Source organism: Halichoerus grypus, chromosome 15 (assembly GCF_964656455.1).
Source record: "Halichoerus grypus chromosome 15, mHalGry1.hap1.1, whole genome shotgun sequence".
Lineage (NCBI taxonomy): Eukaryota > Metazoa > Chordata > Mammalia > Carnivora > Phocidae > Halichoerus > Halichoerus grypus.
In genome coordinates, this window is record NC_135726.1 from 50,532,894 (window position 1) to 50,560,733 (window position 27,840).

At 38.3% G+C, this 27,840-nt stretch overlaps 1 protein-coding gene and 1 pseudogene across 4 annotated transcripts in view; both read right to left on the reverse strand.

The window, feature by feature from the left end:
* Positions 1–296: 296 nt before the first annotated feature.
* Positions 297–27,840, reverse strand: part of ZNF112 (zinc finger protein 112) — a 40,817-nt gene continuing 13,273 nt past the window's right edge. The window contains exons 1-5 of one of the 4 annotated variants that reach the window (XM_036093585.2): positions 23,292–23,428; positions 20,690–20,737; positions 18,974–19,100; positions 15,186–15,281; positions 297–3,731 (exon numbers count right to left, since the gene is read on the reverse strand). In XM_036093585.2, the coding sequence (XP_035949478.2) occupies positions 1,231–3,731; positions 15,186–15,281; positions 18,974–19,100; positions 20,690–20,704 (2,739 nt within the window). In that variant the 5' untranslated portion in view covers positions 20,705–20,737; positions 23,292–23,428 and the 3' untranslated portion in view covers positions 297–1,230. Of the gene's footprint in view, positions 3,732–15,185; positions 15,282–18,973; positions 19,101–20,689; positions 20,738–20,849; positions 20,985–23,291; positions 23,429–27,840 lie in introns of those variants that run through there. The other 3 variants (XM_078063020.1, XM_036093582.2, XM_078063021.1) reach the window with 3 other exon arrangements.
* LOC118536643 (large ribosomal subunit protein uL1 pseudogene) lies at positions 23,488–24,135 on the reverse strand (annotated as a pseudogene).

A 27,840-nucleotide genomic window follows, 5' to 3' on the forward strand; every position in this document is an offset into this window, starting at 1 on the left:
TTTTTCAATCCCACCAACAGGGTGCATTGTTTTTGGAAGATAGAGACTAGCAAGTAAAAGACAAGCCTATCTTAATAACCAATACATTTGATAAGATGTTTAGAAAAATTTAAGATTTTTCCTTTATTTGTGTGAGTGGGAGAAGGATAGGGATGGAGAACTTGATAAAATTAAAGCCCTCCAAAAGCATCACAGATTCTGCCTAAGGAGGTTTGAATTGGACAAAGGCTATAACTTTTAGAAATTAGTCAGATCCAAAGAACTTTGACGTCAATATGGAGACTAAAGAACCAAAGTATTGTAATTTTGACATTTATTAAGAAAGTATTTTTCATTAGTAACCATTTCTGACACTTTGCAAATATTACAGTAAAACGCTGCCTTAACACACAGACACAGGGTAGGAGTAAAAAGTCAATTATGTAAAATGCAGTGTAACCAAAAACATTGTTTATCAGTTTGTACTGTCATTTAAAGTGCACATATGTGTACACACACACACACACACATACACACACACACAGCGTTAAACTTACACTGATGGTATACTGTATAGAAAGAGATCAAATGGTAAGAATTCAGCTCATCCTCTTTAAGACAGGACAAATGGGAAGCAAATGGGAACCAATCCCCACAGGGTTACAGCCAAATTCATGTAATTTCAGACTGCAATATTGCTTGACATCCTACATTTCAAGGAATATTTTCCCACTTGAAGTGCTTATATTAAGGTTACTTGCAGGATTCCTCCTCCAAATACATTTTTAAATGTTTTTTTTGGGGGGGCGGAAATGAGCTTAATAAATTTTTAAAATACGATACTTTTATACATTTTTAGTCATTAGGCAAAAAGTACTGAGCACCTACACTGAGTTATGCAATGTCATGGTTTGGTAAACTCAGCAATGAATGAAGCCCCTTCCCTCACTAAGCTTACATTAGACTGGTCATGGATTTAGGCACACTCATATTGTACTTTTGTTACTCTTATCTTTTATAAGCCCTAGTACAATGATAGTTAAAGTCATGTGCAATGCCTGTTAAAGTGGTGACAAAATCCCTTATGGAAACTCTTGTTAGATGTCTCTGCTGTGTGGTCTGACTATTGTGAATGTTGAGGTTGCGTAGAAACATTACATTTTCATTAAAGAAATTTTTTCTACTATAATAACTCTAGTGAATGGAAAATTTCAGTTCCTATTTGAGGACTTCAAAACAAATAGAACTGTTTTATAGAACTTCATTTCTGTATGGATTCTCTGATGAAGGATAATCCTTACCATACTCTTCACTTTTATAGAATTTATCACCACTATGGACTCTCTGATGAATAAGTAGACCTGAGCTCCAACGGAAACCCTTACCACATGCATCACATTTGTATGGTTTCTCTCCTGTGTGGACTCTCTGATGAGCCTGAAGGTTTGATCTCTGACTGAAACCCTTTCCACACACCTCACATTTGTATGGTTTTTCCCCAGTGTGGACTCTGTGATGAGCTTGAAGACTTGAAAACCCACTGAAACCCTTACCACACTGTTCACATTTATAGGGCCTCCCTTCTGTGTGGACCCTCTGATGTGCTTGAAGGCGTGAACTCTCACTGAAGCCCTTTGTGCATACCTCACATTTGTATGGTTTTCCTCCAGTGTGGACCCTCCGATGTGCTTCAAGGCGTGAACTCTGACTAAAGCCCTTCCCACACATCTCACATTTGTATGGTTTCACTCTAGTGTGGACTCTCTGATGACCTTGAAGATATGCTCTCTGACTGAAGCCCTTCCCACATACCTCACATATATATGGTCTCTCTCCAGTGTGGACACTCTGATGGCTTTGAAGGTATGATCTCTGACTGAAGCTCTTACCACACTCATCACATTGGTATGGCTTCTCTCCTGTGTGGACTCTCTGATGGGCCAGAAGAGTTGAGGCCTTACTGAAGCCCTTACCACATTCTCCACATTTATAGGGTTTCTCCCCTGTGTGAACTCTCTGATGAATTTGGAGATTAAAGCTCCAACTGAAGCCCTTCCCACACTCCTCACATTTGAATGGTTTTTCGCCAGTGTGGACCCTTTGATGGCCTTGAAGGTGTGAACTCCGACTGAAGCCCTTCCCACACTCCTCACATTTGTATGGTTTCTCTCCAGTGTGAACTCTCTGATGTCCTTGAAGGTATGAATTGCGACTGAAGCCCTTCCCACACTCTTCACATTTGTATGGTTTTTCTCCAGTGTGGACTCTCTGGTGGGCTTGAAGGTATGAACTCCGACTGAATCCCTTGTCACACTCCTCACATTTATAAGGTTTCTCTCCTGTGTGGACTCTCTGATGAACATTAAGTACTGACATATGACTGAAGCCTTTACCACATGCATTGCATTTGTATGGCTTCTCTCCAGTGTGGACTCTCTGACGATCTTTAAGTTTTGAACTCCAGTTGAAGCCATTCCCACAGTCCTTGTAAGCTTTCTCTCCAATATGAATTTTCTGATGACCTTGAAGATATGAATTTTGGCTGAAGCTGTTACCACATGCATAATGTTTATATGGTTGTTCCCTAGTGTGGACTATCTGAAGGTCCTGAAAATGTGAGGCCAGACTGAAGTCATTACCACATTCCTCAGAATTATAAGGAATCTCTTCCATGTGAACTCTACGCTGGATGTTAAGACTTGAGCTACAAATAAAACCCTTCTCATATTCCACATCTGTATATAGTTTCTCTTCAGTGTGGATTTTCTGGTGGACTTGAAGACAAGAACTCTGATTAAAGACATTCCCATTCTCCTCATATTCATAGGGTTTCTCCACAGTACAGACCCTAAAAATACTATTAAGGTCTAAGCTATGACTGAAGTCTTCCTCATAAATATTGCATCTATAGGACATCTCCCCTGTGTGAGTAAGTTCACAAGTGTTAAGAGAGGAGCACTGACTGAAGTTCTCACCATATCCACATTTACATGGCTTCTCCTCTTTACATTCTCTCTGATGGGATTGCAGATGTGAACTCTCAAAAACACAACCATCTCCTCTATGAACACTTTGATGAATATGAAGAGCTGAACTATAACTACAGCCCTTTCTACATGGACTGTAGGAATGGGTCTTCCCTTCTAAGTGTAACTGCTGATAAACTTCTGATCTGGAGTCATCACTGAAGGCTCTTCTGTACTCATTACAGGGGTAGGGCTTTTGCCCTGTTTGAATTAAGTCTTGATTAAGCAATGAAACCTTCATGATGTTCCCTCCACAGTCATGGCAGCTGTAGTTTTTTTCTGTTCTGTGTATTCCCACATTATCATTATGATGTGATATCCAACTGGTGCTGTCACACTTACAGAAATTATTTTTCATCAAAATTTGCTGACATCTACACTGATAATTATGTGACTCCGTCAGATACATTTTCCTCCAAGAATGCTGGGCTCTCCAAGATGGAAATTCTTGACTTTTTAGGCAATTGGAAACATCCTCTATATGAGTCAATATACAGTTCTCATCTTCAGAAATATGAATTGGTACTCCTGCCCAAAGCTGGCAGGGGAAATCACCTTGTTTTTGAAATTGAGAAATATTCCCTTGAAAATTTTTCATGGAATCTTGACACCTGGTTAACCCGCCTGCACCTTGTTGCGAGGTCTGCCAGGAAGAAAGCTCTTTGGGAGAAATGTAGCCTAATCCCACTTCTTGATTACTCTCCATAATGTGTTGACTCTTGGTTCCTATAATGATAAAGAGAATTTAGACATGTGCACAAGTGAATGTTTTTGTTCAGAGATTTCAAGATTTTGCACTTAGGTCATGAAATGAAACTTCAATGAACTACAGGAAAATTCATGTTACTACTTCTAAGAATACTTAGAAAGTGGCTCTTCTTTGGTTATATCAGGAATATAAAGAGGATCCACATAATTTAGGCTATCTATATGCCTCAAAATCAGGGCTTTGCAACACAACCTGGAAATATCAAACATGGTGGCCCTGTTCAAAAGACCCAGTAAAACCATATAAGTATTATCATGGGTTTATCATGGGTTGCCTGGAGATCCCAAGGACAAAATAGAAGGGGGTATTCTTAAACTGGAAAGAATACGATTCAAGCGGACAAATGCTTTTTGTCCTGATAATAACTTTTGCTTTTTTCTCTGGCATGTGGGTATGACAATATTTTAATTTGTGTTAGGAGATAGTGTTAAATGCAGTTCAGAGAAGGGTCAACACAGAGGCATTATATGGTCTCTCTCTAATAAGCTATTTATCTTCATGAGAATAATAAACTCTTCTAAGTCACTGTATGCCATATCAGTTTCTTTAAAAAAAAAATGTCTGATGTTAGTTTCTTTAAAAAAAAAAAAGATATTTCACAATTAGCAAAGGCCACTGTATAGATCAGAATGTGAAACACTGTGACAGAATTCAACTCCAAAGACAGAAAAAAAAAAATGGAGGGAGGGAGGAGGTGGAGAGAGGAACAGCCAAGTTCCCTGGCACCTTTAGGTGTCTTTTAAGGCAAATCATCAAAAACCAAAACTCAATGAACACTGACTTTCGCTTGTGTCATTTTACTGGAAAAATAATGTTTAGGGAATTAGAAGCACCAGGAGAGTTGAAGACAGGCACATTTGGGTGGAAATGGTCTGTCACTTAGTTATTATCGCTCAGCTTATAAGCAGACAGCAAATCTTCATATCCTGGTAAGAAGTATCCTCCCTGCAGACACTGGATTCAGCAGGGTTGATGTAATAACATGTACTTTTCTTTTCTTTTTTTTCTTTAAAGAGTTTACTTATTTGACAGAGAGATAAAGGGTGGGGGGAGCACACGCAGGGGGGTAAGCAGGCAGAGGGAGGAGGCTCCCCACTGAGCAGGAAGCCTGATGCAGGACTCGATCCCGGGACCCAGGACTCATGACTGAGCCACCCAGATGCCCCAACATGTACTTTTCTAACACTTGGCAGCACATTAATTCTCTACAGCATCCAGAAAAGAAAGCAGTAAAACAGGATTCTTTTCATACATGAATACTATCCTCAAACATAATCATTCTTCCTTTTCTATTTGTGTTTGTCTGTCTGTCCACACTGGAATGTATTATCTACAAGGATGAGCACTTTGTTTCCAGCAAATAGGAGATACTCAATAAGCACATAATGAATAGATCACAGGGTGAGTCATTCTCACTCTCAGAACTAAAAGGGCATGTATATGTGTTGTTGTTCATGGGAAAGAAACTGGTGATGGCAATTTTGCCACAAAGTTGAAAAGCTGTATAAAAGGCAGGGCTACACTTAGGGGATCACCTGCTGATGAGAAAAGCAAAGGTCACAGGAATCTCTTGCGGATTGAGTCTTTTTAATTTTTAAAATAAAATAGTGTATTTTTTTCTTGCATAAAATCTTACAGGTAATCCCCCATTATCCCCAACTTAAAAAAAAAAAAAAGAAAAAAGAAAATGCCACACTGATGACTGGGTGGCATTAGGTTCTGGGGCACTGCAACGACTGCAGGGTAACACTGTATGTCACATCCATACGTACTCCTCTCGGTACTTTAAAAAAAATGCTAGTGGGGCGCGTGGATGGCTCAGTTAAGTGTCCAACTCTTGATTTCAGCTCAAGTATTGATCTCAGGCTGTGAGATCAAGCCCCACATCAGACTCTGTGCTGGGCGTGGAGCCTGCTTAAGATTCTCTCTCTCTCTCCCCTTGCCCTTTCCCCCAACCAAAAAAATAAAAAAACACACACACTTAGTGATGGCTTTTAAAGCCAAGCCTCCAGTTATTACATTAATATTTTATCACCTAAAGATGAAGTGAAGGAACACACTACAGGAGGCAGATAAAATAAATAGCTTATGCATGAGAAGTGTGGCATCCAGCTAGAGTTCATCATAATGCTTACAGTTTTGTTTGGTATCATCAGAAACACTCAGTATACATCCATAAAGATACAGTTTAATATGTTCTATCTTTTGGGGCTGACATGGTGGCTTGAGGACATGACGGTGGCTTGCTAGTCAAAACCCAGTTTTTTACAAAGCTGTTTCACTAGAAATTTGTACATCATTTATGACATGACCCCTCTCAAATATTTAAGAGATTAAAGTTTCCTTTTGACCAGTGGCTTTACAATGTTAAAGCAATACAGGAAGGGGAAAAAAGGTCATTTCACTTAGTTTCAGGCTCTATGGAAAAATCACATACTTATCACATACTTAACAACAGTAACCTGAACTTCCTTTAGCCAGTGGTGCATACCAAAACACTTTGTCATTTCCTTTCCTTCTCTCAACATTTAAGTTCTATCTTAGTATCAAAGATGAGAAATTGTGTTAAGTCAAATTCAAAAATGAACTTATTTGATGGAGAAAATATGCACTGCAAAAGAGCACTAAAAGACTTCATTTCAAGAAGGAAAGCTGATAATTTATTTCATCTTCTTAGTGATCCTGCTTTAGAGTTGGAGAAAGTCAATCATTCCAGCATCCTCAATGAATGAATTTGACAATAAAAACGTTATAGGTGTTGTAAATACCAAAGAATTCCTTTAAATTTAATAGTTAGCTAGTTAGTAATAGCTAATAATGAATTAAGAGGAAAAAAACCCTCAATTTATATTTTCTTTTTCTCTCCTCTTTTAATAGAAACTAGTCAAGAATATCAATTCAGGGGGCACCTGGGTGGCTCAGGTGTTAAGTGTCTGCCTTCGGCTCAGGTCATGATCCCAGGGTCCTGGGATCGAGTCCCGCATCGGGCTCCCTGCTCGGCGGGGAGTCTGCTTCTCCCTCTCCCTCTGCTTGCTGCTCCCCCTGCTTGTGCTCTCTCACTGTCTGTGTCAAATAAATAAAATCTTTTAAATAAATAAATAAATAAATAAATAAATAAATAAATAAATAAAAGAATATCAATTCAGGTGACCCAGGCTGAGAATGACCCTACATTCTTACTGACCCCCCCTTTTTTTTAGTGTAGTGTTCAATGATTCATTAGTTGTGTATAACACCCAGAGCTCATCACATCACGTGCCCTCCTTAATGCCCATCACCCAGTTACCCCATCCCCCCACCCACCTCTCTTTCCACAACCCTTAGTTTGTTTCCTGGAGTGTTACTGACCTTTTAGATAGTAAGAGAAAAGAAGGCACTTTGAGGGCAGTAGTGGATACAGATAAATACTTACACAGCTGGTTACTCTCCTCACCACCTCTGAGACTTAGCTCTGTGAGAGTATATTTAACCTTTGGAGGATTTCTTGTGTCTCCACTGCTTTTCCTCACAATTGAATGAGTTCTATCTTTCTGTTTTGGAAGGTTATTAGTTATTGATTCAATTTCCTTAACAGATTGTCAATTTCTTCTTGTGTAAATTTTGGCAAATTAGGCTTTTCATGGAATTGGTCCATTTCATCTAGGCTTAGAGTTTGTCCACAGTATTCCTTTATTATCCTTTTAATGCCCATAGGACCTGGGTGATGTCCACTCTTCCATGTCTGATATTAGTAATTTGTATCCTCTCTGTTTTCTTCTTAGTTGGCCTGGCTAAACACTTACCGATTTTAATTTTTCAAAGAACCAGCCTTTGTTTTCATTTTTTTTCTCTATTGGTTTCCTGTTTTCAATTTGATTTCTGCTCTAATTCTTATTATTTCTTTGCTTCTGCTGACTTTGGATTTAATTTGCTCTTCTTTTTCTAGTTTTCTAAGGTAGGAGCTTAGATGGTTGATTTTAGATCTTTCTTCTCTTCTAATATATCCCTTCAGTGCTTTAAATTTCCCTCCTAGATCCAATTTCTATTTAAAGGCTCCTTCCGGCTCTGATCGTCTGAATTGATGCTACTCTTATGGGCTTCCCTTAAATATGCGTGCTTCATGCCTCTTCCCTGTCATGTAGGTCATTAGCCATCAGGGAAATTCAAATCAAAACCACACTGAGATATACCACCTTACACCAGTCAGAATGGCAAAAATGGACAGGGAAAGAAGCGACAAATGTTGGAGAGGTTGTGGAGAAAGGGGAACCCTCTTACACTGTTGGTGGGAATGCAAGTTGGTACAGCCACTTTGGAAAACAGTGTGGAGGTTCCTCAAAAAATTAAAAATAGAGCTACCCTATGACCCAGCAATTGCACTCCTGGGTATTTACCCCAAAGACACAGATGTAGTGAAAAGAAGGGCCATATGCACCCCAATGTTCATAGCAGCAATGTCCTCAATAGCCAAACTGTGGCAAGAGCCGAGATGCCCTTCAACAGATGAATGGATAAAGAAGATGTGGTCCATATATACAATGGAATATTACTCAGCCATCAGAAAGGATGAATACCCAACTTTTACATCAACATGGATGGGACTGGAGGAGATTATGCTAAGTGAAATAAGTCAAGCAGAGAAAGTCAGTTATCATATTGTTTCACTTATTTGTGGAACATAAGGAATAGCATGGAGGACATTAAGAGAAGGAAGGGAAAAATGAAGGCGGGGAAAATCAGAGGGAGAGATGAACAATGAGAGACTATGGACTCTGAGAAACAAACAGGGTTTTAGAGGGGAGGGGGGAGGGGGGATTGGTTAGCCCGGGTATTAAGGGGTACCGTGATGGGTATTAAGGAGAGCACGTACTGCATAGAGCACTGGGTGTTATACGAAAACAATGGATCATGGATCACCACATCAAAAACTAATGATGTATTGTATGGTGACTACCATAACATAATAATATTAAAATAAAATAAAATAAATTTCCCCCCTAGCACTGCTTTCTCTGCATCCCTCAAATTTTGATAAGTTGTGCTTTAATTTTCATTTAGTTCAAAATATCTTTAAATTTCTCTCGAGATTCTACTTTAATCCATGTGTTATTTAGATGTGTGTTGTTGAATCTCCATATATTTTAAGATTTTTCAGTTATTTAGTTTATTGATTTCTAGTAAAATTCAATTGTGGTCTGAGAGCAGATATTGTATGATTTCTATTCTTTAAAATTTTGTAAGGTATGTCTTACGGCCCAGAGTGTGGTCTTAACTTGGTGAATATCCCAAGTGAGCTTGAGAAAAATTCTACCTAATTATTCATGTTAAAAATGGCTCCGACAACCCCACTCCATGACACAAGGCTATAATTTTAGAATCACAGCTTTAATTCAGTCTGCAGGGGGAAACATATAATGTATGAAAACAAGAACAGGTTATATAGAATGGGAGCAGAGGGGCAAAATGCAGAAAATAAAGACGACCCTTTATATTAAATTGACTGGCCTATCACAGCCTGAGATCTGATATCAGAACCACTACTAACGATCAAAAAAGTTATAAGAAAAAATAGACTAAACATATATGTAATTTAAAAAACAGATTTGTATATTTTATTAGCAACATGTCATTTTCTCCACATCTTCCTTATGTCTGAAGTTAGTTAAGGCAAACATGGTAAGTTTTCTATTAAAAAGTAAATTTTGGCAGGGAATTGTAATTCCAAATACACATCTGTTTGGCACCTGTAAGACATCACTAAATATTTATGAAAGATTGTGTTAAAACTTGAGGTTTAGGGGCATCTGGGTGGCTCAGTCAGTTAAGCATCTGACTTTGGCTCAGATCATGATCTCAGGGTGCTAGGATCGATCCCCACATTGGGCTCTGCACTCAGGGGGGGTCTGCTTCTCCCTCTCCTGTCTGCCCTCACCCTGCTCGTGTGCTCTCTCTCTCAATAAATAAAATCTTTAAAAAAAACTTGAGGTTTAGTTAAGGTTAACATATAAATTTAAATTACGGTTGCAGCAATTATTAACACAGTGATGTTTGATATCCTAGTAAGCCATAAGGGAATTAAAATTATTGAAGGAAAAAGCTGAGAACAGCTGAGACCCACTGATAGGAATGGGAAGTTTCTTTGTTCGGTGCCAGATAATAATAAACTAAAGAAAGCAGAATTAAAGATGAGGAATTCTTAGGGACTGTCTCTAAGAAAAACAACTTCTCAGCTGTTCTTTTTCACTGTGGGGAGTGACAATCAGGTTGGGACAGAGAAGGAGATCAGAGTGCAAGAAAATATCTATGAGTGATTATTTAAAGATAATGCTAAAGAAATCTGGCCTACAGTAATCTCATGATATTTTATTTTTATGTTTAAATTTTATTTATTTATTTATTTATTTATTTATTTATTTATTTATTTATTCGACAGAGACAGAGACAGTGAGAGAGGGAACACAAGCAGGGGGAGTGGGAGAGGGAGAAGCAGGCTTCCCGCCGAGGAGGGAGCCCTATTCAGGGCTCAATCCCAGGACCCTGGGATCATGACCTGAGCCAAAGGCAGACACTTAACCGACTGAGCCACCCAGGCGCCCCTTTTTTTTAAGTTTTTTTATTTTTATTTTTGATTATGTTATGTTAGTCACCATACAGTACTTCATTAGTTTTTATGTAGTGTTCCATGATTCATTGTTTGCATATAACACCCAGTGCTTATTGCAACATGTGCCCTCCTTAATACCCACCACCAGGCTAACCCATCCCCCCACCCCCCTCCCCTCTGAAACCCTCAGTTTGTTTCCCGGAGTCCATAGTCTCTCATGGTTCGTCACCCCCTCTGATTCTACTTTAACAACTGTTTATTTAATGGTTAACCTGGAGGGAGTAAAGATGAGGAAATACATACTCATCTTTGAATACATTTTGAATACATACTCATTTTATAAGTCTTGTTTTTCTCACGCTGAATCTTCCTTGCCTGACAAGAAAAAGGGAATCTAGGGAATCTGTGTGTATGCCAATTTGGATAAGATGGATGGTCTGTAACTTAGAAAATCTTGCAAGGAAATGAATAGTTTAGAAACTGTTATTTATTGACATCTTTCTCTTTCCTATTGTAAATGGAGAGATTTCTTCTATGAGGGACCTGCCAAGAGAGTGGTTTTAAGAATACTAATTTTAAAAATGTTTCTTTACCCAAATCAATTAAATCAGTTGCTATAGGCTGCAAGAAAGCCAATAGGGGATAATTATGTCTCTTTGGGTTATAATTCCAAAGTTAAACTTTGTATGGGACGGGTTTTCTCTTTGAATCTCTGAATCACCAGGTAACTTATTCCACAGAAATAAAATCACTAGTATGTAAGGACATTTAGATTGGGGTTTTATTGCTGTACTTTCTGTATTAGTAAAAAAAGGGCGGATAAACTAATGCCCATCAATTAAAAAATGGCTAAATGATGCATGTTATAGCCACATATTATAATATTATATAGCCATGATTTAAAAAAAAAAGTTATAATCTCTGACTAGGTTGGATTTCCCCAAGGTATCATGGAAGAGAAAAATCAGTTTATTAAAACTAGTTAATTAAATTAAATTAAAAATTAGTATATTAAAAATACAAAGAATGTGTTGTATCTAAAGAATGTATTGTATCACGTGTGACCTTGAATCTTAACTAAGATGGCAGCAAAACATTATAGAAATGAAATAGTTTGCTTTGAAAATTTTTACTGACTCTTACCTACCCAGGAGCACCCTTAGCTACACAGTTGTCAGAGTCTTTTTTTTTTTTTTTTTTTTTTAAAGATTTTATTTATTTATTTGACAGAGAGAGACACAGCGAGAGAGGGAACACAAGCAGGGGGAGCGGGAGAGGGAGAAGCAGGCTTCCCGCCGAGCAGGGAGCCTGATGCGGGGCTCGATCCCAGGACCCTGGGATCATGACCTGAGCCGAAGGCAGACGCTTAACGACTGAGCCACCCAGGTGCCCCTGGTTGTCAGAGTCTTGTGGACTCCAAAAATATTACTCTCACGTAAATGTCTAACTTGAATATTCTACTTCAAAAAGAAAATTACAGGCCACTGGGTCTTATGTGCAACTAATGAATCATTGAAAACACTACACCAAAAATGAATGATGGCTAACTGAATTTAAAGTAAAAAAAAAAAAAATAAGAAAAAGTAAGAAAATTACAGGCCAATATCCCTGATGAACATAGATGCAAAAATCCTTAACAAAATATTATCAAACTGAATTCAACAATACATTAAAAGGATCATACACCATAATCAAGTGGGATTTATTCCAGGAATGCAAGGATGGTTTGACATTCTCAAATCAGTCAGTATAATACACCACATTAACAAAATAAAGGATAAAAATTATATGATCATCTTAATAGATGCAGAACAAGCATCTGATAAAATTCAACATCCATTCATTATAAAAATTCTCAACAAAGTGAGTATAAAGGGAATGTACCTCAACATAATAAAGGCCATATATGAAAAGCCCATAGATAATATGATACGGTGAAACAAAACTCAGGAACAAGGCAAGGATGTCCACTCTCACCCATTTTATACAGATTTAGAGAAATTAGGCAAGAAAAAGAAATAAAAGGCATCCAAATTAGAAAGGAAGAAGTAAAACTGTCACTATTTGTAGATGATATATTATATATAGAAGCCTAAAGACTACACACACACACACACACACACACACACACACACACACACAAACTGTTAGAATAGATGAATTCAGTAAAGTTGCAGAATAAAATATCAATATATAAAAATCTGGGCATTTCTTTAAACTAATAACAAACTATCAGAAAGAGAAATTAAGAAAACAATCCCATTTACAATTGCATCACAAAGAATAAAACATCTACGAATAAATTTAACCAAGGAAGTGAAAGACCTACTATATGTTGGGAAAATTACAAGGCACAAAATTAATGAAAACAAGAATTAATGAAAGAAATTGAAGAAGACACAAATAAATGGAAATATATTCATGCTCATGGATTGGAAGAATTAATATTGTTAAAATGTCCATACTACCCAAAGCAATCTACAAATCCAATGCAATCCCTATCAAAATTCCAATGGCATTTTCTGCAGAAATAGAACAAACAACCCTAAAATTTGTATGACCAAAGACCCCAAATAGCCAAGGCAATCTTGAGAAAGAACAAAGCTAGAGGCATCATACTCCCTTATTTCAAATAATATTACAACACAACAATAATTAAAATAGTGATGAGCACTGGGTGTTATACACAACTGATAAATTATTGAACACTACATCTGAAACTAATGATGTACTATATGTTGGCTAATTGAATTTAAATAAATAAATAATAAATAGTATGGTATTGGCATAAAAAAGGCACATAGATCAATGGAACAGAATAGAGCCCAGAAATAAACCCATGTCTATATGGTCAATTAATTTACAACAAAGGAGCAAGAATATACAATGGGGAAAAGAAGTCTCCTCAACAAATGGTCTTGGGAAAACTGGACAGCCACATGCAAAACAATGAAACCGGACCACTTTCTTACACCATACACAAAAATTAACTCAAAATGGATTAAAGACTTGAACGTAAGACTAAAACCATAAAACTCCTAGAAGAAAAGACAGGCAGTAAGCTCCTTGACATCAGTCTTGGTGATTTTTTTTTTATCTGACACCAAAAGGAAAAGCAACAAAAGCAAAAATAAAAGGTGGGACTGCATCCAACTAAAAAGTTTCTGCACAGCAAAGTAAACCATCACCAAAATAAAAAGGCAACCTACTGAATGGAAGAAAATAATTGTAAATCATATAGCTGATAAAGGGCTAATATACAAAAATAGGAATAACTCCTACAACTCAATAGCAAAAAAACCCCCAAACGATCCAAATAGAAAATGGGCAGAAGATCTGAATAGATATTTTTCAAAGAAGACATACAGATGGCCAACAGACCAAGAAAAGATATTCAACGTCACTTATAATCAGGGAAATGCAAATCAAAACCATAATGAGGTATCACTTCACACCTGTTACAATGGCCAGTATCAAAAAGACAAAAGAGAACAAGTGTTGGCCAGGATGCAGAGTAAAGGGAACCCTCATGCACTGTCGATGGGAATGGAAATTTGTGCAACCACTACAGAAAACAGTATGGAAGTTTCTCAAAATATTAAAAAGAGAACGACCATATGATCTAGTAATGCCACTTCTGGGTACTCATCTGAAGAAAATGAAAATGCTAATTCAAAAAGATATACACACCCCCATGTTCACTGCAGCATTATTTACAACAGCCAAGATATGGACACAACCACCTAAGTGTCAATCAATAGATGAATGGATAAAGAAATATATATATATATATACACACACACACAGGTACAGGTATATATACACCTATACCTATGTACCTATAGGTATATATAGATATATACATACCTAGATATACATATTACTATATATATATAGTAATATTACTCGGCCACAAGAATGTAATCTTGCCATTTGCAACAACATGGATGGACCTTGAGGGCGTTATGCTAAGTGAAACAAGTCACACAGAGAAAGACAAACACTGTATGATCTCTCTCATATGTAGATTAAAATACAAGATACCAAGCTTACAGACACAGAGAACAGATTGGTGGTTTTGAGAGGAGGGGTTGGGTGTGGGAGAAATAGGTGAACTGATGGTTTTGGTGTTGTTGGGTTTTTTTTTAAGCTTAAAGAAGTTGAATAAGAATTTTAAGAAAACTGTTAGCTAGGTCAAGAGACTCTTCAGGTGTTAGAGGATAAGAGGATGAAAAGAGAGGGCAGAATGGGAAGAAAAAGAGCCAGGCATCTGAATAAGGAAGTTAATGTAAGAGTGTCTCAGTTGAAATTGCTTTTCAACTTCCATGCGAAGGACCAGTTATGATGTTGGCACTGATCACTTTGATATTGACTTTAGTTGACTGGCTATTCTTAATCTTTTAAGGATAATGGCTACCTATCTATGCTCAAGGACACCTACACAATTAGAATTAGTACAGGCCTTCATCAGAAAACAAACAGCATTCTAGAGTATCTTTCGATTGTGCGGATTTATTCGATGCCTACCAGCTGTCCCACGGAGGACTGAAGACAGTGAGGACCATGCATCTATTAACCAATTCATTCATTCAAGGCAAAGAGAAAAGCAAGTCAAGGAACCTAAAGCAGAAGCATAATTATGTCGGGTCTGAAGGGCAGCAATGGGGCAGTGCAGAACAGAATGAATGGGTGGAAATAAACAATTACAGATAAATATGGAAAGCCAGAGGTGGTTGAGGGGATAGACACCGTAGGGCCTGACATGTTCTGACTCGTCTGAGGAGAGGCTCCCTAGCTGCTGTGTTACTTACCGCAGGATGGTTCTTACCTAAATATCCATCTCTCTGGGTTTCTGCCTCCATCATCAGAAGCTTTTCTTCTCTCTCTAGCTGGAATATAAGCTCTGGCTTGAAGGGCTGATTCCCTGCAGAAAGGCAAGGAGAGCAGAAGTTTTAAGTTTTGATGAAGTCCAATTGATCTTTTTTTTTTTTTCTTTTCTGAATCGTGATTTTGGTGTCTAAGAACTGTTTGCCTAACTCAAGGTCAAGAAGATTTCCTCCTGTGTTTCTTTCTAGAAGTTTCATACTTTTACATTTTCCATTAGGTCTATTATCCACTTTGAATCAATTTCTTAGTGAGATGCGAGTCATGGGTATAGATGCATACAGAAGTCTAAATGTTTCATCACCCTCTGTTGAAAAGACTATACTTTCTCCAGTTAATTGCTGTGGTACCTGTCATACATCTAAAATAGTTTCAGAATGGCTCCTTCCATCTCATTACAATAAGCAAATCCACTAGAAATTGTTCAGGATTGCAGTTTGTTTTCCCATCCTCCTCCCACTGTACCTAACACTAAGGGGATATAGTTATGTGCTGTGTTCCTTAGCTATTTCCGTAAGTTTTCTTTCTTTTCTCTCTTCAGTGTGGTTATCGTATTAGTTTCAAATATAATTAATTTCATTTTTCTTTTAGTTTCAGATTATCATCCCTTTGCATTCTTACTTTTTTCTTTCAAGATTTTATTTAAATTCTAGTTAGTTAACATATAGTGTAGTATTAGTTTCAGGGATAGAATTCAGTGATTCATCAGTTGCATATAACACCCAGTGCTCATTACAACATGTGCCCTCCTTAATGCCCATCACCCAGTTACCCCTCTTACTTTTTTCTTCTTATTTAATTTGTATGTGTTGAAATAATGGATTTTCAAAAGTCCAAACCAGACAGAAAGGCACATTCAAAGGAGTGTGACACATAACTTCCACACTCTTAACCTCCCACCCATTATATGAGACTAACTTCATGAATCTTTAATTAATCCTTCTTGGGTTTCTTATAAAGACAAGCAGATATACGTAGGTTTCCTTATTTCCCTTCTTTCTTACATGGACTGTAGTATACTATTAATGCTCTTTTGCACTTTGCTATCTTTAGGGAAAATTCCTAGAAGCGAACTGCTGGGAATATTGCTGGATAATTGTCAAATTCTCCTCCTTCAGGACTGTTTCGTTTTGCTTTCCTACTTTCAGTGCATGAGAGTGCTTTATTTCCCACAACTTTGCCCAAGAAAGTTCAGTGCTGAGTGTTTGAATTTTTGCTCATCTCATGGGTGAGAAATGGTATTCCAGGATAATTTTACTTAACCTCTCCCTTATGTTTAACAAAATTGAACATCTACTCACGTGTGCATATATGTATATGAATATATGCACATGCACATGCACGCATGCACACACACACTCCTACCTACTAGTTCTATCCCCTGGGACCAAGAAACAAAGCCACCACAGGAGCAGTGACAGTACCTAGCATTCAGACCTTGTTGTTAAATATCATTCTCCAAGAAACAGATGATTCCAGAGCTGGGGTATAAAGTAAAAGATGAACACAGAACAGCATCTATGCCATAAAGTAAGGAAATGCTAAAAAAAAAATGGTGGATGAGTAATATTCCATTGTATATATGGACCACATCTTTATCCATTCGTCTGTTGAAGGGCATCTCGGCTCTTTCCACAGTTTGGTTATTGTGGACATTGCTGGAACACTACATCAAAAACTAATGATGGTGACTAACATAGTATAATATAATAATATTATAAAATAAAATAAAATAAAATAAAAAACGGTGGAGGCATATTACAAAAAACCAAATTTGGAACAATTTTAGCATCAAAATAATTATGGTAATATTAGAAGCCATTTTTTAAAAAAAGAATTCACAAGTCCCTACAAATAAATAAATAAATGATTAAGGCATGTGGGACTCTTGCTTACTGTAGAATGCGAAGAGCTGATTGCTAATGCAATCAGGAGGTACTAAAGAGGTACTAAGGTAGAAAATCATTTTGTAACAATCATGGTAAAGACCAGATAAGGCAAGTGATAATCACTGGATGCTAAATCTATAGGAAAATATTTGTGTGGTCTTAAAAAGCGTTGCCTTATGATTGCAAGAGAAACAAAGCAATAATTTTATAGTGGAGAAATTGGACATCTTGACTGAGTGGTCAAAATCGGCACCACCAATGAGGGACAGATGGTGTACCTCTACATGTGATATTCTCAAAAGGACTACCAATGTCGAGTTCCAGCCAGAATGGATCCTCTGAACCTAAGTATAAGGAAGTATTAGGAATGTTATCTGAAAAATCGGGGGGGGGGTAGGGGGGAAATAACAGTATTCTTCCAAAATGTCTACTGTTATAAAAGACAAATTGCTGTGGAAATGCTCCAAATTAAAGGAGGCTAAAGAGACATGACAGTCAGACTAAACTCAAGACTAGACCTTACTCTGGAGAAAGAAAAATATGCTTTTAGGAATATAACTGGATCTACTGATAAAATCAGTAAAACACTTAGATAAAAGTATTATATTTGCACTGGGAATATGTAAGAGAATATTCTTATTTCTACAAAATACATTGTTCAGTGAAGAATTAAGCTTGCTCAAAGAGAGGTCTGGTCTTTGTCCTCAGCTCTTGGGAAGTGATCTCTAAGTCCTTGGGATTTCCTGTCTAGTAAGAGTGTCTTTCTCACGTGGAGGCTTTGGACAACACCAGATTGCTTACCAGTGTGATTTACGGTGGGGCCCTTGGGCTACCTGCTGTCAGCTTGATTTCCAGAGGGACTAGAAACTAAGGTCAGACACACAGGTGTCCAACCACATCTATATGGCCAAACCACAGTAAAAGCTCTGGACATCAAGGCTCGTGTGAGCCTCCCTGGTTGGCAATACTCCATGTACACTATGACCTGTCTTTGCTGGGAAGAGTTAGTACTATCTACAACTCCTCTGGGAGAGCAACTATAAGTTGGTGCTGGAAATCCCCTGGATTCTGCCCCAGGTGCCTCTTCCCTTGGCTGATTTTAACTTGTACCCTTTTCATGTAATAAAGTGTAACCATGAGTATAACAGCTTTCAGTGCCTTCTGAGAGTCCTTCTAGTGAATTATTGAGGCCGAGGGTTATCTTGGGGACCCCTGAGCTTACAACTGGTGTCAGAGTAAGAGCAGTCTTGGGGACTTCCAAACTCTGCATATACACTAAAGTATTTAGAGATAAAGGGCCATGGTGTATATAAATTACCCTCAAATGGGTTCAGAAAAAAATATTCAGAAAAAAATACTATGAATATACATATGTTTTCATATATACACACAAATATATACGGAGAGAGAAAGAACATGGTCATAAATAAAATAAATGGGTAAAAATATTATTATAAGTGAATCTAGGTAAAAGCTATAGGGGTGTTCTTATTCTTTACTTTTGCAAATGTTCTGTAAGTTTGAAGTTATTTACAAAAACACTGTTAAAGGAAAAACCCAAATACCTCTGAAAAATCAAGTTAATAAATAGTTATTGTTACTGGCACCCTGAAAAAACAAAAACAAAAACTCACTAAACTGACTTCATGACAAACAACAGGGCTGGACCACAATTTGCCCAGTTACATAGTTCAAAGGACAGAAACATCTTGTCGGTGTTGTACAGGGATTATTAGGACTCTTATTTGCCCAAACTCAGGGGATGATTTCAAGAGTCTCAGAGCTTCAAACACCCAAGACACCCCAGGGGGATGACTTTCAGTCACCAAGCGCCTGTCCTCACCCACAGAGACCAGGTTCCTGAAGTTTTCCAGCATCACGTCTCGGTACAGCTTCCTCTGGGTGGAATCCAGCAGCCCCAGCTCCTCCTCACTGAAGACCACGGCCACGTCCTTGAACGTCACCGTCTCCTACAACACCAAACACATGCAGGCTATGTTTATGGAAAAGGGGCAGCATTGAGAAAGTGTCAGGGAGGGGAAGCTGTTCTAGAATCTGGGGGACGGAGTCAAAGTAGCTGCCTTCTACACCACTCACTCAATCCACCAAAAGGGCTGCAAGAAAGAAATCCTTGCAGATTATATTGCTGCCAAACAAACAAACAAATAAATAAATTGCTGCCTTTTGTTAGCGCCCCTACAGGTAAGTCCCTGGAACGCTGCTGCATCGTAGGCTACTATAATTTTAAATTTTAGTAAGAACGCCATTTGCCCCCGGAAAAGCTTTAGTTCCAATAGTGTGTGATGGATTCTCTGTTCTCTCTTTTACACATGCACACATTTCACTTACTTAATTTGCCAAACTTAAAGGCTTTTGGTCACTCTTACTGTTGAAGTACGTAGTTCATCCTCTGTGTCCCATCTGCAGTGTGCAGCGGTGGTGTTGGGCACAGTCCAGAGCCTGGCTCCCTGTACTCACACTGGAATGCTCTGCCTCGTGCTAGCTATGTGCCCTTGGAGAGGTTCTTCATTCTCTCATCCTCATGCTGATACCTATATACCATAGGGTACTGATAATAACATGAGTGACTATAGGTAAAGCACTTCGGAGCAGTGCCTGGCACAGAGTACCCAATAAATGTTAGCTATTATTATGATTATTACTAGGATCATGTCTGCCATCCCACTGCAGCGCCGTATAGTAAGTCAATGATTTAGGATGTGATTAACTCATCCAAATAATGCGCACTTAGCTTTAGATTATCTATCATAAACAATGTCGCAACAAAAATCCTTTCGCATTGACCCTGGATTATGTCCTTAAATTCCAAAAAGTAGAAATAGTAATGCTGAATGACAACTTTCAGCATTTTGATTCAATGACAGGTGTTCCCTCCAAAGAAGATTTTTCCAGCTTATTCTTCTTCGAAGTATAAATCACGAAACCTCTATACCCTGGCCAACACCAGATATGAATACTTAAAAAAAAATCTCTGATAATCTCAGAAGTAAATTTGGGAAGTAAAAACCAGTTACTTTTGAAAAATTTTCACAAAGTTGATTAGTAATGAAGACCATTCTCTTTTCGTGTATTTGCTGGTCATCTTTTGTTCTTGTTGTATTCAAAATATTCATTTTGGGGACATAAGTCCTTTCTTCCAAATATGTTGCAAATATTTTTCATTCTACTTGGCTACTTGCTTATAACTTTTTACTGTAGGGAAATGTAAATGTTTTGTATGAAGACCTTTGTTCTGGCTGGAGCTCCAAATGCCACAATGTCAGGCCTTGGTCTCTGAATGAAAACTCTGGTTTGGTTTTGGATTTTGTTTTGTTTTGCCCTTCTTTCCTCCAGTATCTCTTTCCTGATACTCTTTATCCAGAAGGGAAAGGCTTTGGAGTGGGCTGGACACTTGTCTGCGGTAGGAACTTGAGGAGGAGTTGAACTTCCACGAATCTCTTACCTTCATGTTAACAGTGCAGATTATTCTAAATCTAAAAGGTGTCCACCTAAGAAGTGAAATAAAATGTTCAGTGACAGAAATAAAAATCCGGCTCACCTGGAACTTGATCATTTTCTCCTCCTTTTCCTAGGGAAAGGCAGAGACCTGAGAAGGCAATACAAGGTAATAAGAAAGAAGCCATGAGGAAAAGGGAAATGTATCTTTGTGTAAAATAGACAAAGGTGTCCCTTGCCCCAGCAGATGCTGCCACACACACCTTGGCAGGCCGGGTGTGGGCTGGATTCCAGCTACCATGAGGTTATCCTGGCAGGATGCCCTCATGCATGGGACAGTTTGCAGAGTGATATTCAGCACTCCTCTGCTCCTCTCTGCTCCTAAGGAACTTACTCTGATCCTGGGAAGTGTGGAAAAGGAGAGGCAGTGGAATGTACTGGTTAAAAGTGGACTCTGGGCACAAAATTCAGTTTCCAAATCTGGCATTGTTGTGTATTTGCTGTACATTTGCTATACGTCGGCGCTGCTATAGAATAAACATCTGTAATATATAATGTATAGGACATATATAAGAGTACAACATATACTACATAATATGCACATATATTTAACCATGATTAATTAATTAACCTCTCTAGGCTTCATTTCTGTAATCTGAAGCATTAGGACCATAACAGAACCAACATTATCAGATTGCTATCAGGATTACATGTGAATAGCAGAAAAATGTTGTAATTATACCAATGTTTTCTAGACATTAAAAATAGAGCTACTCGGGCGCCTGGGTGGCTCAGTTGGTTAAGCGACTGCCTTCGGCTCAGGTCATGATCCTGGAGTCCCGGGATCGAGTCCCGCATCGGGCTCCCTGCTCAGCGGGGAGTCTGCTTCTCCCTCTGGCCCTCCCCCTCTCATGTGCTCTCTCTCTCTCTCTCAAATGAATAAATAAAACCTTTAAAAAAAAAAAATAGAGCTACTCTATGACCCAGCAATTGCACTACTAGGTATTTACCCCAAAGATACAGATGTAGTGAAAAGAAGGGGCACATGCACTCCAGTTTTCATAGCAGCAATGTCCACAATAGCCAAACTGTGGAAGGAGTCCTTCAACAGATGCATGGATAAAGAAGATGTGGTTCATATATACAATGGAATATTACTCAGCCATCAGAAAGGATGAATACCTACCATTTGCATCGACCTGGTTGGAACTGGAGTGGATTATGCTAAGTGAAATAAGTCAAGCAGAGAAAGACAATTATCATATGGTTTCACTCATATGTGGAACATAAGGACTAGCACAGAGGACCACAGGGGAAGAGAGGGAAAACTGAATGGGAAGAAATCAGAGAGGGAGACAAACTATGAGAGACTCTGGACTCCAGGAAACAAACTGAGGGTTACAGAAGGGAGGGGGCGGGGAGATGGGGTAACCAGGTGATGGGTACTAAGGAGGGCATATGTTGTGATGAGCGCTGGGTGTTATATGCAACTAATGAATCGTTGAACACTACATCAAAAACTAATGATGTACTATACAGTGGCTAACAGAACATAATAAAAAAAATCAGATACTATTCTCCATCATAAAACCGTCCTTATGAATGTGTCTTGTAAGACATCTGGGTGGCAAAGATGGCCTCTTACTTAATAATCTGTTGCCCCCATAATAACGTTTGTTTAGACATTGAGACCACGCTTCTGAAAAGTTTAATGACTGATGGATATTCTTTTTTAAAATTAATTAATTTTTATTTTATTATTTATTTCTTTTCATTTGAGTATAGTTGACACACAATGTTACATTAGTTTCAGGTGTACAACACAGTGATTCCACAAGTTTATACATTATTCTATGTTCACCACAAGTGTACCAACCATCTGTCCCCATATTCTTCTTGAAGCCAGAGGAGGCTCAGAGAGCATATCCCTCTTCCTACATGGATATAATGAAAGATTAAAGAAGCCTGTGATGCCACTATATTTCTCTTATCTGTGTAAAGCACTGGCTCAGCACCTGATGCTTGCAAGCACTTGGGGACCAGAAGTTTAATTTCTTGGGCAAGGTTATTTATTGTTTTCAACAGGCATTTACTGTTATTTACCGTTTTCAAGCAACTTCAAGATCATTTGTGGAAGAGAAAGAACTCAAGAAGGGCTGATGGTGGCCTGTGAATAAGGTAGAGCCTTTTTGCACCACCTTAGAGAGAGGTTTTCTCCTCCAGTAGAGTCCCCCTCTCCTCCTGAGTCCCTGCCCACATAGCCCACAGCTGAAGAATCCACAGAATGTATGTACAACTACCAAGAACAAGTATTGACTTGGCTTCGTAGTTAGCAGTGAAAGAGTTGAGTTTTCTTTCACTTACCCAATATTTATAGATCACCTTCTGAGAGGGATATAGTTCCTAGATCTCTAGTTGCTCAGAGCCTAAGTGTGGGAGACCAATTAGAAAATGAGCTATTACACGCTGACAGATGCCAGAGTAGAGTGTAAACAGGGTCCTTTGGGGGAACATGCAAAGGGTCCCCAGACCTAGACTGGATAAGGGAGAGAGTTAGATGGGCTCAATGAGGAAAATGAGGCCTGATGTTAGCCCTGGAGGATGACAGTGCCATATTAGCCACTCAGAGCTCAACAGGGTACTCAAAAAGAACAGTACTCAAACAGAACAGTACTCAAATAGAAGAGTACTCAAACAGACAGTACCTGGGGCAAATAAGAAGCCAAAAAGTGGTGAGAAGTCAAGAGCCAAATCACATGCTTTAGAGGAATTGTCTCATTTAACCCTCACAACAACCCAAAGGATTAAGATAATTTTTACTGTTGAGAATATTGAAGCATTGAGAGGTTTTTGTTTTTGTTTTTGTTTTAATGGCAGCACTAGGGCTTATTAAGCTGTGCCTTAGTACAGGTGCTGGGGTTTGGCCATGATGCTCTTGATGTATGAAGTCCAGATGTTCTGTCAGTTCTTCTTGAGCAATGACACCAGGAAATTGACAGCTAAGTGGATGTTGTACACAAGCTCATCATCTGTCATCTTCACATGGCTAATGGCCACTGCCAGACACAACACCTTCTTCATCTGGAATTTGATCGTGGACTTCACTTCATCCACTTTGGCCACCATGTTCTCATTGTGGGTCAACAAGGAAGGGAACTTGCCAGGCTTATTCAGGCCTGGGCCCAGAATTCATGGATCTGCTTGATCAGGGACTCTGAAGCCAAAAGGGCATCATACTTCTTGGCCAACTTCTTGACTAATTTTTTATTCTTACTGAGTCTTCAGTGCCTCCATGCCCATGTGGGGAATATCCACAGCCTTGGCCTCATCACAGTACTGCTGATCCCCTAAATCACACATGGAGAACTTAGGGCAAGAAGACTTAAGCCTGATGGTGCCCAAGGTGCGTTTGTCCTTCTGAGGGTCATAGTTCTTCAGGCTGATTTGTAGCTCCACAGCCTCCAAAAACTTCCAGTGCTTGTGCTGGTTGCTGTGCAGGACTTCCCTCATTGCTTTGTACAGCCTGTCCCAGGAGACTTCGCTGCTCATGCTGCTGCATACTGCAGTAACTGGAAAAGCTGAAGCATTGAGATTTTAAGTTATTTATTCATGATTATCCATTCAGTCAGCAGAGCAGCCAGGATTATCATCCCAGAGTCCATGTTCTTAATTACTAGGATGGTGGCTTTCAATCTACCAGTTCACTGGTTATTGTTGGGAAGTTAATAAAAAAAATGAAAACAAAACCAATGCCCAGGACCCAGTCCAGGGCCTATAAATTGGTATCTGTGGAGGAAGAGTTTTCATGAAAATGAATCCCCTTCCCCTCAGGTGACTATATTTTGCAGAAAGGGTTGCAAACATAGATTCTGAGATTAATAGAGGCAGTTTGCAAGTTGAGCCTATGCAATCAACCATTAGATCATTCAGGCTCTCAATGGGTATAGGGAATGACTGGAGAACACATAAGCCAGGAGCAGAACAGGGTCTGGGACTCAGGCCTTGTGACTCCCAGCTCCCCACTGCTCCCCATTATAAGGTGCTCCTGGAGTTGTCTCTAAGGGTTGTGGATGTTTCTTCAGGCACATACTCAGCATGAATACAGGCTTCCAGTTTAGACTTGCCTGATCAGATTTATCAAGCAATAGGAGTTACTAATTACCCAAGGGACTTTAAGAATTCAGAATATAAAGCAATTCATGTTAAACAGGCATTTAAACAGTGGCCATCCCACAGAATGTTCTTGTTTCTTTATATGTTAGAGTTAGTCTGATTATATCCCTTTCTTGGTTAAAACATGTGCATGGCTGCCCAGTGCCTTTAGAATAAAGTCTAGATTCTTAGCAAGCCATCCATAGAGGAATCTTCCATGTCTGCTCTCCCCTGTAAACTCCAGCTGTGTAAATCACTTGATCTCACAGGAAAGCCTCCAGGATTTTGTATGTGAAGAAAGGATTTACAAAAACGAGTATGGGCAGTAGTTTGCCCCCATGCATCCTAGATCTTCTTAGCTTTTTACATCAGCTTATATGTCCCCTGTTCTAAGATACCTTTTAACACGCTTTGCTACAGCCTTATCAACTCCTAAAACCCATTTTGCCAGTCTAATAAAAGCAGAGTGTTTTGGCCAAGAGCCTAGGCTATAGAATCAGGTTACCAAGCTTTAATCAAGATTCTGCCACTTACTAGCAGAGTAAACTTTGCAAGTTAATTAACCTCTTGATGCTTCTGTTTCTTCATCTGTAAAATGGAAGATAAAAGTACTGAATAACTCCTCTCTGCCAAAACCTATACTTGGCAATAAGCACAGAGAACTTGACATAGTCCCTACTACATAGAAACCTGCAACTGAGTGGGAGAGACAGAGCAGAAACACCAGTGAACTCAAAGACAGGTCAACAGAAATGATCAGAACTGAAGCTCATGAAAATTAGGTGCATTCTGTTGTTTATTTCATGTTGTGTTCTGGAAATGTTAATAGTATTGTTTAGATCTTTTGTATTCTTACTGAACAAGCCTGCTTGTTCTATCGGTTACTGAGAGGAGTACTGAAATCTCCATATGAAATTGTGGATTTCTCCATTTCTTCTTTTAGTTCTGTCCAGTTTTCTTCATGTAGTTTGAAGCTATGTTGTTTTGTGAATACACATTTAGGACTATTATGTCTACTTGATGAACTGACCCTTGGTGTAAGTGCCCCTCTTTATCCCTGGTAACAGTCCTTGGTCTGAAGTCTACTTTGTCTAATATTACTATAGCCATTCCAGCTTTCTCTTGACCGGTGTTTCCACAGCACACCTTTTTTGGGTAATCCCTTTAACTTTTAACCTATGTCCTTATATGTAAAGTAGGCTCTCTAGACAGCATATACTTGGTTCTTGTTTTTAATCCAATTTTATAATCTCTTAATAAATGTATTTAGACCATTAGCATTTAATGTAATTTTTTATATGGTTGGATTTAAGTCTACCATTTTACCCTGTTTTTCCTCCCTGATTTTCTTTTTTTTTTTAATTTAAATTCAATTAGCCAACATATAGTATATCATTAGTTTCAGACGTAGAGTTCAATAATTCATCAGCTGCATATAACACCCAGTGCTCATCACATCATGTGCCCTCCTTAAATGTCCATTACCCAATTACCCCATCCCCCCACCCACCGCCCCTCCAGCAACTCTGTTTGTTTCCTATAGTTAAGAGTCTGGGTATTATACTTAACTAATGAATCACTGAACACTGCATCAAGGACTAATTATGTACTATACAGTGGCTAACTGGACATAATAAAAATAAATAAATAAATAAAATGAGAAGGTACTAATAAATCAAAATATTGGGAGGTTTAAAGTAAAAAAAAAAAAAAAAAAAGAGTCTCTGATTACTTCTCATTCAGTTCTCCCTCCCTTCCCCTATGACCCTGTGCTGTTTCTTATATTCCATATATGAGTGAAACCATATGATAATTGTCTCTGATTGACTTATTTTGTTCAACATAATACCCTCCAGCTCCATCCACATCGATGTAAATGGTAAATATTCATCCTTTCTGATGGCTGAGTAATATTCCATTGTGTATATGTATATATACAGGGGCCCCTGTACCACAACATTTTAATTTTTTTATTCTTTATTTAAATTCAGGGGCGCCTGGGTGGCTCAGTCGTTAAGCGTCTGCCTTCAGCTCAGGTCATGGTCCCAGGGTCCTGGGATCGAGCCCCGCATTGGGCTCCCTGCTCGGCGGGAAGCCTGCTTCTCCCTCTCCCACTCCCCCTGCTTGTGTTCCCTCTCTCACTGTGTCTCTCTCTGTCAAATAAATAAATAAAATCTTTAAAAAAAATAAAAAAAATAAATAAATTCAATTTAGTTAACACATACTGTATGTTTAGTTTCAGGGGGTAGAATTTAGTGATTCATCAGCTGCATACAACACCCAGTGCTCATTACAAGTACATACCTGTCATGTCAAAACAAGAAGAAAAAACAGACTTTAAATGTTGCACTTTTAAGACACATTGGAAGTGAGATATTTTGTTATTGAATTAGACAGCAAAGCCTTGTGCTTATTATGCAGTGACAACATAGCTGTGCTAAAAGAAAACAATACATGTCAATATGATCAGACTAAGTATTCATCACAAATATCTTCAATTCATGGTAAAGCAGTGGTCAGAAAAATTAGAAAATTTAAAATGTCTCATCAGAGCATAATTTCTTCACAAAAAAATAAGTAATGAAAATGAAGCTACAACCAAAGTAAGTTTATATTTAGATACTCAGCTTCTATTTCTAACCCAAGCAAAGAGAAGTAATTTACTGATGATGAGTTAATTAAATCTTGTTTGATTGTAGCAGCCAAAGAAATGTGTCCAGAGAAAACAAACTTAAGATTATTAGACCTGGGGCAAGCATAGTTGCTTGAAGAGCTGAAGACAATGGAAACATTATAGTCAATTAAAATACAAGGAAAATGATCCTGATATATTTGGCTCTTGATAATTCAACACATATTACTGACATTGCTCAGTAGTTGTTCATTCAAGGCATCAATGTCAAGTTTGAAGTGACTAAATAATTAGCCTCTAGGGATAGTCTGTGTGGAACAATTACAGTTAAAAATATTTTCTAAGTTGAAAAAATATTAATTCAAAATAACCTTAAGTGTAACCTAAAAGGATGTGTTAAAACTGATTACAAATTTAAAAGCTTATACAAATGTGTTTGAAGACTATGGTCATTCATTGTATTATTCAAA